Source organism: Pristiophorus japonicus, chromosome 21, assembly GCF_044704955.1.
Source record: "Pristiophorus japonicus isolate sPriJap1 chromosome 21, sPriJap1.hap1, whole genome shotgun sequence".
In the NCBI taxonomy this organism is placed as follows: domain Eukaryota; kingdom Metazoa; phylum Chordata; class Chondrichthyes; family Pristiophoridae; genus Pristiophorus; species Pristiophorus japonicus.
In genome coordinates, this window is record NC_091997.1 from 2,612,148 (window position 1) to 2,628,056 (window position 15,909).

Here is a 15,909-nt window from a genome sequence, read left to right on the forward strand (position 1 = left end):
ATACCATTTGCTGCCTTCACCGCCTGCTGTACCTGCATGCCAACTTTTAATGACTGATGTACCATGACACCCAGGTCTCGTTGCACCTCCCCTTTTCCTAATCTGCCGCCATTCAGATAATATTCTGCCTTCGTGTTTTTGCCAGCAAAGTGGATAACCTCTCATTTATCCACATTATACTGCATCTGCTATGCATTGGCCCACTCACCTAACTTGTCCAAGTCACCCGCAGTCTTTTAGCGCCCTCTTCACAGCTCACACCGCCACCCAGCTTAGTGTCATCTGCAAACTTGGAGATATTACACTCAATTCCTTCATCTAAATCATTAATATATATTGTAAAAAGCTGGGGTCCCAGCACTGAGCCCTGCGGCACTCCACTAGTCACTGCCTGCCATTTTGAAAAGGACCCGTTTATCCCGACTCTCTGCTTCCCGTCTGCCAACCAGTTCTCTATCCACATCGGTACATTACCCCCAATACCATGTGCTTTGATTTTGCACACCAATCTCTTGGTGGGACCTTGTCAAAAGCCTTTGTCCAAATACACCACATCCACTGGTTCTCCCTTGTCCACTCTGCTAGTTACATCCTCAAAAAATTCCAGAAGATTTGTCAAGCATGATTTCCCTTTCACAAATCCATACTGACTTGGACCGATCCTGTCACTGCTTTCCAAATGCGCTGCTATTTCATCTTTAATAATTGATTCCAACATTTTCCCCATTATTGATGTCAGGCTAACCGGTCTATAATTACCCGCTTTCTCTTGCCCTTCTTTTTTAAAAAGTGGTGTTACATTAGCTACCCTCCAGTCCATAGGAACTTATCCAGAGTCGATAGCCTGTTGGCAAATGATCACCAATGCATTCACTATTTCTATGGCCACTTCCTTAAGTACCCTGGGATGCAGACTATCAGGCCCAGGGGATTTATTGGCCTTCACTCCCATCAATTTCCCGAACACAATTTCCCGCCTTATAGAAACTTAGAAGATTCTGATGGGACTGGACAGGTTAGATGCGGGAAGAATGTTCCCGATGATGGGGAAGTCCAGAACCAGGGGACACAGTCTTAGGATAAGGGGTAGGCCATTTAGGACTGAGATGAGGAGAAACCGCTTCACTCAGAGAGTTGTTAACCTGTAGAATTCCCTACCACAGAGAGTTGTTGATGCCAGTTCATTGGATATATTCAAGAAGGAGTTAGATATGGCCCTTACGGCTAAAGGGATCAAGGGGTATAGAGAGAAAGCAGGAAAGGGGTACGAAGGGAATGATCAGCCATGATCTTTTGAATGGTGGTGCAGGCTCGAAGGGCCAAATGGCCTACTCCTGCACCTATTTTTCTATGTTTCTTTGTTTCTATGAATGTTGAATACCCCTGGATGTTGAGTTCCCAGCCTTGGTCACCCTGGATCCATGTCTCCGTGATGCTGATTACATCATATCCATTAACAGCTATCTGCGCAGTTAATTCGTCCACCTTATTACGAATACTCCTTGCATTGAGGCACAGAGCCTTCAGGCTTGTCTTTTTAACATATTTTTACCCTTTAGAATTTTGCTGTAATGTGGCCATTTTTGCTTTTTGCCTTGGGTTTCTCTGCCCTCCACTTTTACTTTCCTTCTTTCTATCTTTTGCTTCAGCCCCCATTCTACTTCCCTCTGTCTCCCTGCATAGGTTCCCATCCCCCTGTTATATTAGTTTAACCCCTCCCCAACAGCACGAGCAAACAGTCCCCTCGGACATTGGTTCCGGTCCTGCCCAGGTGCAGACCGTCCAGTTTGTAATGGTCCCACCTCCCCCCAGAACCGGTTCCAATGTCCCAGAAATCCCTCCCTTCTGCACCACTCCTCAAGCCACATATTCATCTGAGCTACCCTGCAATTCCTATTCTGACTAGCACGTGGCACAGGTAGCATTCCTGAGATTCCTACCTTTTGAGATCCTACTTTTTAATTTAACTCCTCGCTCCTTAAATTCGTCTTATAGGTAAAAAACGAGATGAGGTCCTACATCGTTGGTACCTATATGCACCACGACAACTGGCTGTTCACCCTCCCTCTTCAAAATGTCCTGCAGCCGTGCAGAGACATCCTTGACCCTTGCACCAGGGAGGCAACAGCTCAAGTAGTATTGTACTTGAGCTGTTGTGACCTTAGTCCTATTTATTGGAACTCCAGAGTAAGGCTCAAGCATGGTGGGCAGCCTTTTATACTGGGCCCTGAACATCGATGGAGGTGACCCTCAGGTCTCCCATCGCAGTGCCCTCTGGTGGCACACCTTATGTGACTGTTAATACGGATTCTTTTTCTCTCAATCTGTTTCAGCGAATACACTGACACGCGAACACCTCTTTGCCTTTTCTGTAAAAGACCTTTATTGAAGATTCTCCGGCCAGGACTTGTCAAGACAAAGGGACACTCTCAATCAGAGCCTGTTTACCTTCCCCTGGACAAGCCCTTTTTCAGCGCGACACAACAACAGTTATACATTTTCAAAACAGAACACATTTGATTAGCACTTGGTCTATCCAATCCCTTTCTGCCTCCCCCCGAGTACGTCCAATGGCAGGCAAGAAAGTCTCCCAATTAGGGCTGGTGTCAGGTCAGGTTAGTTATAGCTTTGCTACACTGTCTTCCCTTATCAGTAAAGAACCCAATTAGTTTCCCTTCCTCCTTATCAGTAAAAGCTATTACTTTTCCCTTCCTATCTAGGATTGCTTTCTTTCTTTGTGCTGCCTTGCAGCTTTCTCATGACCCGTGTCTAACCTCAACTTCAACTCTTGGTAACCCCTTTTTTTTCTGTTGATTCTGCAGTTGTCTTTCACAATCGATGCATCCACTGATGGCTGGTTCAGAGTTACATTAGCGGAGGATTGGGAGCAGGACCAACCCTAAGTTGTAGCAGGTACATTGGATAATTGGAGCGGGTCTAGGGATGGGCAATAAATGCTGGCCTTGCCAGCAACGGCCACATCCTGAGAATGAATATTTAAACAAATATGGCCAGAGACAGTAGCATATAGCGGTTATGTTACTGGACTAGTAATCCAGAGACGCGAGTTCAAATCCCACCATGGCAGCTGGGAAATGTAAATTCAGTTACAGAAATTTGGAATTTATTTTTAAAAAGCTAGCATCAGTAATGGTGACCATGAAACTACCGGATTGTCGTAAAAACCTATCTGGTTCACTAATGTCCTTTCGGGAAGGAAATCTGCCGCCCTTACCCGGTCTGGCCTATAAGTGACTCCAGACCCACAAAAATATGGTTCACTCTTACCTGCCCTCTGAAATGGCGTAGCAAGTCATGCAATTAGGAATGGGCAATAAATGTGGGCCTTGCTGGCGACACCCACATCCTGTGAATGAATAAAAAAAAGATAACCAACCAAATGGAGAAAAATGAAACGTAGCAATAAAATGAAAAAGGAAAGTGATAATGTGTGAAAATTAACCAGTTCCATTCCCTTAATGGTCTCGATCGGTAACATTACTGGTCCTACATTGCAACAATGACTACACTTCAAAAGTACTTCATTGGCTGTAAAACGCTTTGAGACATCCGATGGTCGTGAAAGGCGCTATATAAATCCAGTCTTTTTCTTTTGGTCAGAATACTGTTGATGAGGAAAGTCTCAGGTTCGATGTCTGATCTGTACTGCATTTACTGAGCAGGGTGACAATGGATGCCCTCAGTATCCTTGGAACTTAGGGGAGCTTAAAAATCAGCCTCCATTTCAGCTTCTGATTCCTTTTCAGTGGCCTTCCCCGCTCCGCGCTGGAGAGCACATGGGTGCAGATGTCGAGAGTAAAGTCAGTTCACCTGTGATGCCTTTCATGGTCACATAGCCTTCCGCCACTCATTGTCTCGCGTCACATATACAGAATGACCACTCGGGTGAGATACTAGAGGACTACTGGCACCGCCGGAACTGTACCCCAGTAGTCTCATCGCTTAGAGCATGCAGAAAACAAGCGCAGGCAGCGGAAGGAGCATGTGGCAAACCAGTCCACCCACCCTTTCCTCCAACGACTGTCTGTCCCACCTGTGACAGACTATAATTCCCATATTGGACTGTTCAGTCACCTAAGAACTCACCTTTTAGAGTGGAAGCAAGTCTTCCTCGATTTTGAGGGACTGCCTATGATGATGATGACCCCAGCACAAGTCAACATCAAGAGTTGTAAGCATGCTGGTACTACGCAGATGCCATAGCAACCTGTCAGCGCACCACACAGCACGTCAGGATGTTGACAGGCAATCTGGGTTGGTTCAAGTGAAATTCAGATGCGAGCTAGATTGGCGTGTCCAGATTGTCGGATATTATCAATGCTGACCTCACTCAAATGGATGGAAACCAATAACTGTGAAACACAATAATGCTCACACATTGAATGGCCATCGAGGCCGAAGGACTGGAGAGCTTGGGACAAATCTCTGGGGAATTGGCTCGGTAGCACACTATTTGTCAGAAGCTCAACAATATCCAGATCATCTCAACTCCGAGTTGATGCCAGTCAGATTTCCCCGGAGATAGCCACCAGCCAACCAGAAAGGCAAGTGTTATTGCCATTATGCCTGATGTGCCTAGGAGCTTGACATCAGAAGCATGGAAGCTGTTGGCTTCGATACCTCCACCTGCTATGTTGCAGCGAGTGGCAAAGAGTTCTCACTACCAAGCAAAAATATGGCAATACACAAGTTTAAGCAATCGATTTTAGTCACTATCATTTGTCTAACTAATTAAAGAAATCGTATTTTCACCTTATCCTGAATACTGAATGATTGGCAGTCTCCTGGATTGTCTCTTTGTTTTCCGTGTTCGTCCTTGCCACCCTCCGTTTTCTCCAATCCTGTTGTGAAGGTGCTGACTGCATTCTGGCGTACCGTTCCACGGGCACCAGTAACTCGATCTTCATGTGCGTGCCCAAACAGGGAGTGCCGGTAGTCTGTCTGCCATATGGGGTATCATCGGCAAGACCACACACACGCATGCTCGAGCCAAGCCACTGAGGAGTAATCGGGGAGAACCGAAACCACAAAAATAAATACATATGGGAGAGGTCATTCAGCCCATTGAGCCAATCCATTTAGTGAAAACCCTGGGCGATTTTCTCCCATCCTCCCAGGGAGAAACACTGAGGACCATTGGAGGCCCTAATTGCAGCCCCAGTACTGGGGCGGGGGGTGTTCGAGCATAAAAGCCTTTCATAGGAACACGAGTAGGCCATTTAATCTGGCGTGCCAACACACTGTCTAATCTCATATGAATAATTGACACTTGGACACGGTAACAAAAGGCAGATTAGCACCTACAGAACTCGGACCTCAATCGGGAGTAAACACTTTCAGGAAAAGGAGGGGAGGAAAAGGGACTGAACGTGGCAACAACAAAGTCCTGAAAGGAACATAGGAACAGGAGTGGGCCATTTATCCCCTCGAGCCTGTTCTGCCATTCAATGAGATCCTGACTGATCTGCAACCTAACTCTATATCCCCTTTGCCCCATATCCCCTAATAACTTTGGTTAACAAAAATCTATCAATTTCAGATTTAAAATGAACAATTGATCTCACATTAATTGCTGTTTGTGGAAGAGAGCTCCAAACTTCTACCACCTGTTATGTGTAGAAGTGTTTCCTAATTTCACTCCTGAAAGGTCTTTATAGACTATGCCCCCGAGTCTGAGCGGAAATAACTTCTCTTTATCTACCCTATCGGTTCCCCCTGAATATCTTGAAAACTTCGATCAAATCATCCCTTAACCTTCTAAATTCCAGGGAATACAGCCCGAGTTTGTGTAATATCTCCTCGTAATTTCAGGTCTATGTGGTCCAGCAACACACAAGTACACGCACTGCCCACTGACAGAAGCCATCAGGCAAACTTTCCTTCCCTTTATATGGTTACCATTCAAAGATCGCATGGATGAACTTCAACAATTGTACATCCCTGTCTGGAGTAAAAATAAAACGAGGAAGGTAGCTCAACTGTGGCTAACAAAGGAAATTAAGGATAGTGTTAAATCCAGAAAAAAAAGGCATATAAATTGGCCAGAAAAAGAAGCAAACCTGAGGACTATGAGAATTTTGTAATACAGCAGAGGAGGACAAAGGGTTTAATTAGGAGGGGGAAAATAGAGTACGAGAGGAAGCTTGCTGGGAACATAAAAACTGACTGCAAAAGCTTCTATAGATATGTGAAAAGAAAAAGATTAGTGAAAACAAACGTAGGTCCCTTGCAGTCAGATTCAGGTGAATTTATAATGGGGAACAAAGAAATGGCGGACCACTTAAACAAGTTCTTTGGTTCTGTCTTCACGAAGGAAGACACAAATAACCTTCCGGAAATACTAGGGGACCGAGGGTCTAGTGAGAAGGCAGAACTGAAGGAAATCCTTATTAGGCGGGAAATTGTGTTGGGGAAATTGATGGGATTGAAGGCCGATAAATCCCCGGGGCCTGATAGTCTGCATCACAGAGTACTTAAGGAAGTAGCCCTAGAAATAGTGGATGCACTGGTGATCATTTTCCAACAGTCTATCGACTCTGGTTCGGTTCCTATGGACTGGAGGATAACTAATGTAACACCACTTTTTAAGAAAGGAGGGAGAGGGAAAACGGGTAATTATAGACCGGTTAGCCTGACATCAGTAGTGGGGAAAATATTGGAATCAATTATTAAAGATGAAATAGCAACAGATTTGGGATCAGCCCAAGTCAGCATGGATTTATGAAAGGAAAATCATGCTCGACAAATCTTCTTGAATTTTTTGAGGATGTAACTGGTAGAGTGGACAAGGGAGAACCAGTGGATGTGGTGTATTTGGACTTTCAAAAGGTCCTACACAAGAGATTGGTGTGCAAAATTAAAGCACATGGTGTTGGGGGTAATATACTGACGTGGATAGAGAACTGGTTGGCAGTCAGGAAGCAGAGAGTCAGGATAAATGGCAGGCAGTGACTAGTGGGGTACCCCAGGGCTCAGTGCTGGGACCCCAGCTATTTCCAATATACATTAATGATTTGGATGAGGGAATTGAGTGTAATATCTCCAAGTTTGCAGATGACACTAAGCTGGGTGGCAGTGTGAGCTGTGAGGAGGACACTAAAAGGCTGCAGGGTGACTTGGACAGGTTAGGTGAGTGGGCAAACGCATGGCAGATGCAGTATAATGTGGATAAATGTGAGGTTATCCACTTTGGTGACAAAAACACAAAGGCAGAATATTATCTGAATGGTGGCAGATTAGGAAAAGGGGAGATGCAACGAGACCTGGGTGTCATGGTACATTAGTCATTGAAAGTTGGCATGCAGGTTCAGCAGGCGGTGAAGGCGGCAAATGGTATGTTGGCCTTCATAGCTAGGGGATTTGAGTATAGGAGCAGGGAGGTCTTACTGGAGTTGTACAGGGCCTGAGTGAGGCCTCACCTGGAATATTGTGTCCAGTTTTGGTCTCCTAATCTGAGGAAGGACATTCTTGCTATTGAGGGAGTGCAGCGAAGGTTCACCAGACTGATTCCCGGGATGGCAGGACTGACATATGAGGAGAGACTGGATCGACTGGGCCTGTATTCACTGGAGTTTAGAAGGATGAGAGGGGATCTCACAGAAACACAAAATTCTGACGGGACTGGACAGCTTAGATGCAGGAAGAATGTTACCGATGTTGGGGAAGTCCAGAACCAGGGGACATAGTCTAAGGATAAGGGGTAAGCCATTTAAGACTGAGATGAGGAGAAACTTCTTCACTCAGAGAGTTGTTAACCTGTGGAATTCCCTACCGCAGAGAGTTGTTAATGCCAGTTCATTGGATATATTCAAGGGAGAGTTAGATATGGCCCTTATGGCTAAAGGGATCAAGGGTTATGGAGAGAAAGCAGGAAAGGGGTACTGAGGTGAATGATCAGCCATGATCTTATTGAATGGTGGTGCAGGCTCGAAAGGCTGAATGGCCTACTCCTGCAACTATTTTCTATGTTTCTATGTTTACCAGATAGAGGGGTATACTATTTAAGTATCAAAGGAGCATTCTTGCTGTAGATAAGCTCCATTATAATAGATGGAGTGGCCTCGTTCTAGGTATAGGAATATTGTGAATAAATCATTCTGATTTACAGGGGTAGATTTTGTCAACTAGTGGCCCAGGAATATAACTGGTGTTGTGAGCCGCAATTATTGCAAAAGATAATCAAGCAGCTTCTGGAACAGGCAGCCAATCTGCAATGTCAATTTTACACTCCATAGGATTTCTATTCATTCGGAAACAAATGAGGGATGCGACTTATATACACAAGTGACCTATTTGCCAGAATTTACAACGGCTTGTACCATCGGAATTTTGTTGGCTCCACAGTTCCTCCTTCAGCCTTCCAGTTTTGGTGGGACAGCTGTTGCTGCCAAATCAACTGGTATCCAAGTGCTTAATCCAGCCACCGGCTGCTGAAGGGCCATTGCTATAATCAGAGCAAAGGGTGTGTCTCTGGCTGCATAGTACACTTGTGATTGAATATCGCAACTGAGTGGAGGCCAACCTGAATTCCTCCCTCGCCCCCGACCAGCCTCTCCCTGTCCTTAATAATGGGTTCAATTTGCCACTAATGACTTTTCGGTGCTAACCATTATGCCAGGTGAAAAATTCAAATAGAAACATAGAAAATAGGTGCAGGAGTAGGCCATTCGGCCCTTCTAGCCTGCACCGCCATTCAATGAGTTCATGGCTGAACATGCAACTTCAGTACCCCATTCCTGCTTTCTCACCATACCCCTTGATCCCCCGAGTAGTAAGGACTACATCTAACTCCTTTTTGAAAATATTTAGTGAATTGGCCTCAACAACTTTCTGTGGTAGAGAATTCCACTCTCTGGGTGAAGAAGTTTCTCCTCATCTCAGGTGATGATTGTGCCATGTAAGGATTTACTATGGCGCAGAAGTGAATTTAAAGATTTAAACATGTGGCTCCAATTAGTCAGTAGTAAATAGACTGAAGCAGGGCAAAGACGCTGGTGGTAAGGCTCATCGGGAGATGCATTTCATTTCTGGGGGGGGAATGTTGAGCAACTGAGATTATTTGAATTCTTCCCTACGCACGTCACTCTGCACAGATTCAGCTACTTGACAACAGCGACTGGCATCAACAACTTTGTTATATAGCGCCTCTAACAAAGAGAACTGTCCCATGGAGCTTCACCATTGGGGAGAGTAAGGAAAAACAGAAACAATCCAGTTCAAGGAGAGACCAGAAGGGCAGACCCAAAGCTTGGCTTTAGAGACTGTTTTTTATAGCTAGAGAGGTGGAGAGGTTCGAAAGGCCGTTTCACAGACTAGGTCCAAGGCAGTTTCATGTTGTGGCACCACTGTGGGGGAAAGGAGGGGAGGATATGCCCGAGGCCAGAGTCGGAGAAATATTGTACTCAGTGCCAGCCGGGGCTCAGTGGGTAGCACTCTCGCCTCTGAGTCAGAAGGTTGTGGGTTCAAGTCCCACTCCAGGGACTTGAGCTCAAAAATCCAGGCTGGCACTCCAGTGCAGTGCTGAGGGAGTGCGGCACTGTCGGAGGTGCTGTCTTTTGGATGAGACATTAAACCGAGGCCCCTTCTGCTCTCTCAAGTGGACGCAGAAGAGCTGTGGAGTTATCCCCGGATTCCTGGCCAATATTTATCCCTCGATCAACATAACAAAAACAGATTATATGGTCATTATCTCATTGCTGTTTGTGGGAGCTTGCTGTGCACAAATTGGCTGCCGCATTCCCTTACATTACAACAGTGACTACATTCCAAAAGTACTTCATTGGCTGTAAAGTGCTTTGAGACATCCGGTGGTCGTGAAAGTCGCTATATAAATGCAAGGCTTGCTTTCTTTCTTTTTTGGGAAGGGGGCTATGGGGTTGGAGGCAATTGCAGAGATTGAGTGGGGATGATGGGGGGTGGGGGGCAGGTCATGGAGAGAATTAAATATGAGAACAAGAATTTAATGTGTTGAGGGGACGATGTCGGTTAGCGAGGCCGTTGAAATTGGGAGAAGAAAAGTGACTCTGTGAATGATGAAAAATGCTACTGTAACTGCCCAAAGGGTTAAGAATTTCAAAGTGGAATTCTGCTCATGTGAACACTTCTAAGTAAAGGAAAAATTAAAAACTCGCATGCCTTTAATGGGAAGGATCTTGTTCTATCTACAGCATCATTAGCTAATTTTTAGAGATCAAATCCAGAACAATAACTGGAGTAAAGTGAAGGGATTTGCAGAAGAAATCTGTTTTCCCGAGTCCTGTCGTTTAATGCAATCTGAATCCTCCGTCCAGCCCTGCATCCATGCTGTTATTCCGAATGTGTATCCTTGTGCCCCCCCTTCCCCCGCTTTACTGTTAGTAGTGGAGCCATTATGCCCCCGTACACTAGAATTCTCTTTCTAAACCCTCCATGATCTCGCAGTGGCCACTACCCCCTAACTACTCTGTGTGTGTCTGCTCGGGTCTGACCTTGTGAAGACTCTCGGGGTTTTTTTTAAGCACACTAAAGGCAAGTTGCTATGGATGACACATTGCAAAACAATCCAATATATGCGCAGGAAACCACTACCTTTCGACAGACTTGAATCTTGAGATGCAAGAACCTTTTTGCCTTCCCTAGTTTATCTCCTCCTGAAGGTGGCAAGTCATTATCATTCCATGGGTGACAACAGGAATTGGTGATTATTCTTCATATGTAGGCCTTCACCGTGAGGAGAGATTGACCAATGAACAGTAGGGTTCAGTTACCCCACTGCTTATGCTCAGCCATACAGAACAGGCAAATCCCAAGTTTGATACCTAGTCTGTGCTGTGTTAGCTGACCTCAGATGGGACGACAGTTGGGGCTTTACAGTTGGCCTCAGCACCCTGCACAAGGGAGGGAAAAACCTAGTTGGGTTTCTTTTCCTGATCACTAGTAATGATGAGGGCAGGTTTCGGCTCGGGTATCAGGACAAATAGCCACCTAAAACTTATTGGGGTAAATCTTTGGAGACTCTGCTTGTTGGGAACAGGGATCAGAGAATCGAACTTGGGACTAGGTCAGCATGCCTGAGCGGCAGTGCATCCAATTTTTTGGAACGGCTTAGAAAATCGGGAACACTGTAAACAGCTATGGCTCAGTGGGCAACTGAGCCAGAAGGTTGTGGGTTCAAGTTCCAATCCAGGGACTCGAGCACAAAAATCTAGACTGACACTCCAGTGCAGTACTGAGGGAGTGCTGCAATGTCTGAGGTGCTGTCTTTTGGTTAAACCGAGGTCCCGTCTGCTCTCTCAGATGGACGTAAAAGATTCAATGACACTATTTCGAAGATGACCAGGGGAGTTATCCCTGGTGTCCTGGCTAATATTTATCCCTCAATCAACATAACCAAAAAAACAGATTATCTGGTCATTATCACATTGCTGTTTGTGGAAGTTTGCTTGTGTGCAAGTTGGCTGCCGTGTTTCCTACATTACAACAGTGACTACATTTCATAAAAAGTACTTCATTGGCTGTAAAGCGCTTTGAGACGTCCAGTGTCGTAAAAGGCGCAAGTCTTTCTTTTTCTTTGCAGACATCAGTGTGACTAATTTAAACATTCAGTTGTCCAATCCACATTCTCTGCACTGGGAATGGAGTCTCCAAAGATTGACCCCATTTATTAGTTAGAATGAAGAATAGAACCCGGGGTGAGCGACGGGATGCTCGCTGGAGCGAGTGGGATCATATGAGTGAGCACCCTCCGGAGACTAGTAGAAAGTCACATAAAGCAATTGTTTTCTCAATAGTCTACATTACTAATGAGGCTTATTCAATAAAATGTCATGCAACTAGATACTTTCATTGACTGCTTAATGACAAAGATTAAAAGTTGAAGTGCATTCCTGCACAGTGCTGTCCTGTAGGTGTTTTGCACAAACCTATAATCTTGTTTTCCCCAATGACAGGGTTAAGTTATTGAGAAACTTGCCTCAGACTTTCGGTGTTATAGAGGTTACATTTGTTTGGCAGAATTAATGTTGGCATTCCTTAGCAACACCTCAGAAGCATGTTGAAAGAGTTATAAAACAAAATACAGAGTGTCTCAGTTTCAACTCGTGTTTTGGTAGAAAGTCAACAAAAGTATCCTGGCAACTTTTTTTTTTCTCCCCATTTTCTCAGCAGGAACCAATTGTGGTCACATGATCGTGCACAGCTTTGTCGAATTCGGGAATTGGTTGAGGCAGTGCATCACATCTTGCTTTCGCCACTGGTACCTGGAGTTGAATCCAGTCTAGATATCTAAGATGGAGATCTTCCACTGATTGGGAACTTGGAGTGGGTTATGGCATAGTCCTTCCACAGGTAGGACCGATGTATTAATTCAGTGCTGAGAGAGATGCAATGGAAGTCTTCTATAATTGGGGACTGAGTGACACTGTGTTCCAAAGTACTGTTCCTCCAGCTCCAAAATCTGGGTTTGAATCCATCAAGCGACACAGCGATGGTCAGTTTCTCCGGTTTAGTTCGTGAGAGTAGTTACACTTCTATCCCCTTTGGGGCTATCCCGGATCAGACGTACTCCTCAAAGTGTTCACTCTCAACTTAAGGTTGAGGTAGCCGAATCCTAAAGGCGCTAACTGGGTCTAAAGGTCCAGGCTATCTCTCCCTAACGGAAAGGAACAACCTGAGAATGTTACTGTCCTCCAGATAACACTTTTTAGTGAGTTTTAACCAGATTGTAAATGTCTCGGATATTGTAAGGGGTCTCCCCTCAGAAATGTACCTCTTCACCAAAAGAGTGGGCGGAGATGTGGTTCATGAGTTATTGATACAGAAGACTGAGAAACAATTCTAAAATATATAAAGGTTTATTTAAAGAAACGCAATTTACAGTTGGTCAGTCAATCGCAACGTCAACAGTTCTAAAAAAGGTGAAAAATACAATTTTTCTAGTGGAGAATCTTACTTTCCAGATCTAAACTTTGTTACACAAGAACATAAGAACATAAGAATTAGGAACAGGAGTAGGCCATCTAGCCCCTCGAGCCTGCTCCGCCATTTAACAAGATCATGGCTGATCTGGCCGTGGACTCGGCTCCACTTACCCGCCCTCTCCCCGTAACCCGTCTCCGCTTTGTAAACTTTGTTACAGTATTACAGTTCTTAAAATTGTTTAAGCAGGATATCCATCAATTATCAAGGTAGCAGTTACCTTCAATCCCCGAGATGTGAAAGACCACAGAGCAGACCCGTAGCCTTTTGCCTTGCTCTGTAGTCGAGAAATGCTTTTGCCCGTTTAAAGTGAGTCTGACTTTCTCATTCGAGCCTTCAACATTCATACCTTTGTTGGTTGTGTTTCATAAGGTCTCTTGTTGATCAAATTAATTATCACTAGTTATTTTCTTGCTGACCCTTGCATTTCTAGCTGTTGTATCAATACATAGCTATTATGCGTGTACGATTTACGTTCAAAGGGCCGATGTCATTTGTTTGTGCATTGGGCACTTTTGAGTGTTTGTTACATGTGCCATTTTTAAGCAGTTATCCAATAACTTCTCCATAGTCCCAAGAATTTGGTCTTGTTTATGCGAGATACAGGTACTTGTCATTTTGCTTTTTAACTGAACCAACTAGTGTGTTTACATGTGCCCATTATTCAGTTTGCCATCTATAGTCAAGAGGGCAGATGCCATTTGTTTATGATGAACAATCCAGATTAGGCAATTCAAGCTGACTGCTTACTTCAACAATTGTCCTGTTTTAAGAAGTTAATAAAGTTACTTATCCAGGGTCAGACCTTGAAGGCTAGAATTCTTTGATAGCTAGGATTTCCAAATCCGGCTTGTCTTATTTGTAAAGACGTTATAAGGTAGAATTCCTTCACAAGTTGGTGGGGCAGTGTGTTACACGACTGTCACTTTATTGCTGAGTCCCTAATTGGAATCCAACCCAGACATAAGGATCGGTCTCATTCTAGTTTTCAGTGAATATGAGACTGTAGTGCGAGACTAGCAGTAATTAAATCAGTTGAGGGTGTTAATTGAGTCGCTTGGTGTGTCTCTGATCTATGTTTTTGATCCCTCTGCAGATTTTAAAGAAACAACAGAAAAGAGTAGCGGTACCCAAGTTACAATGGGAGAATGGAGCTTCCTGAGCGATCTGCTGGAGTCGATCAAAAGCCACGCCCCTATGCTGGGTCGCGTCTGGCTCCTCCTCATGATGATTTTCCGAATTCTTGTCCTGGCCACGGTGGGAAATGACATTTTTGAAGACGAACAAGAGGAGTTTGCCTGCAACACGTTGCAGCCCGGCTGCAAGCAGGTCTGTTACAACAAGGCCTTTCCCATCTCGCCTTACAGGTTCTGGGTGTTCCATATCGTGATCCTGTCCATTCCCTCCCTGCTTTTTGTGGTCTACGCCGTGCACCAGTCCTCGAAGGAGGAAGAAAAGCAAGAGAAAATCGGCATCGCCCGAAGAATGGGGCAGGCCATCGATGGGACGGCAAGGATACAGAAGTGCTACATTATTCACGTTGTTCTGCGCCTACTGGCTGAGATTGGCCTCATTGTTTCTCAGTGTTTAATATACGGCTTCACAATCGAGCCCCAGTTTCTGTGCACTGGCTTTCCTTGCCCTCATGTCGTGGATTGTTTTGTCTCCCGCCCAATGGAGAAGACCGTGTTTTTGATGTTCTATTTTATAATCGGCGTCCTCTCTGCAATTATCAGCCTTGTTGAGTTGGTGCACATTTTTGTCAAGCTATTCCGCCGGAGGCAGTTAAAGGCCTTCGAGCAACAGAACCGGTCAAATAGTGACTATGAGAAGGGTCAGAACCCCCACTCGGTCCAGTTAATGGACAAGACAGTTACCATGAACCACAGCACCAACCTCTCGCACATGGATTCCAATCACAAGACCAAGTCAGTGGGCAGCAGTAACAGTGGAAGGTCGTCGCAATCAAGTGGAAAGAAACCCCCTCTTAATATCTAAGAGGAACTGGTGCAAGCTCTGAGCAGTAACTGACTTTCGCATCAGGCAGCCTTGGTATCACAAGCAAAACAAAGAGAATGGGACTGGGATCTTACAGATGTAAAATGGGCTCCGTCCAAAACCTTCTGTGAGGTGATGAATGTAAAACAAAATCAATTGTTGTTCATCCAATTCCAGTTTCTCTTTTTCGTGAGGCTTGTGCTTTTATTTGGTTAATCATTTATTTGGTTATTTAAATAGCTATTGTCAAACACTGGAAATTACGGTTAGCGAGATATTCTGGAAATGATCTTGATCACCTTTTTAAAAGATTAGGGAGAATGCTCCCTCGGGCGGGAGGGGGAGGGGGAGGGGGCAGTGTAAGTGAGTTGGTGGAGCAGAATGTGGCAGAAATGGTCCTCGACAACTCAAGCAGCTGCCTGATAAATGGGGAGACATAAAATGGCAAGTCCCCGTGGGATTGAAAACCTAAATGATGAAATATTTCTCAGCAGGTAGGAGATGCATTTTTAAAAATGTATTTTGTTTATGTTGAAAATGCCCAACCCCTTCTCCTTTATTACCGACTCTCCCTGATAATCCACAAGGCCTCAGGCACTAAATGACCTCACTGGGTGGTAATCGCAGAATAGGGCGCCATTCCCAGAAGTCAGCAGCAGCCAGTCCAACTGCTCAGTTGGTAAGGCAGCATGTGACTGACTAAAAGGTGCCAGATTGAAGCCTGATTCTGTGTTGATTTAGTTGGTTTTGGCCAGGGTTTGCTATAAGGGCCTCTGAGGTAGAGATGGGAAAATTGGTCCAGGGCCTACTCGTAATCACTATTCAATGACTGAATGGATGTTGGGTGAGGACCGAATAGGGTTCAAACGTGATCTGCCTCACTGTCACGTCAGCAAGCTATTTAATTGTGTCCAGGCTCATGCATACGGTTGCCAA

The 15,909-nt window shown here is 44.9% G+C and overlaps 1 protein-coding gene across 2 annotated transcripts in view; it reads left to right on the forward strand.

Annotated features, from left to right (window-relative positions):
• Window positions 1-15,238, forward strand: part of LOC139233582 (gap junction delta-3 protein-like) — a 71,366-nt gene extending 56,128 nt beyond the window's left edge. Inside the window, exons 1-3 of one of the 2 annotated variants that reach the window (XM_070863984.1) lie at window positions 2,882-2,913; window positions 12,163-12,345; window positions 14,072-15,238. In XM_070863984.1, coding sequence (XP_070720085.1) covers window positions 14,116-14,973 — 858 coding nt within the window. In that variant the 5' untranslated portion in view covers window positions 2,882-2,913; window positions 12,163-12,345; window positions 14,072-14,115 and the 3' untranslated portion in view covers window positions 14,974-15,238. Of the gene's footprint in view, window positions 1-2,881; window positions 2,914-12,162; window positions 12,346-14,071 lie in introns of those variants that run through there. The other variant, XM_070863983.1, reaches the window with a different exon arrangement.
• Window positions 15,239-15,909: the final 671 nt, after the last annotated feature.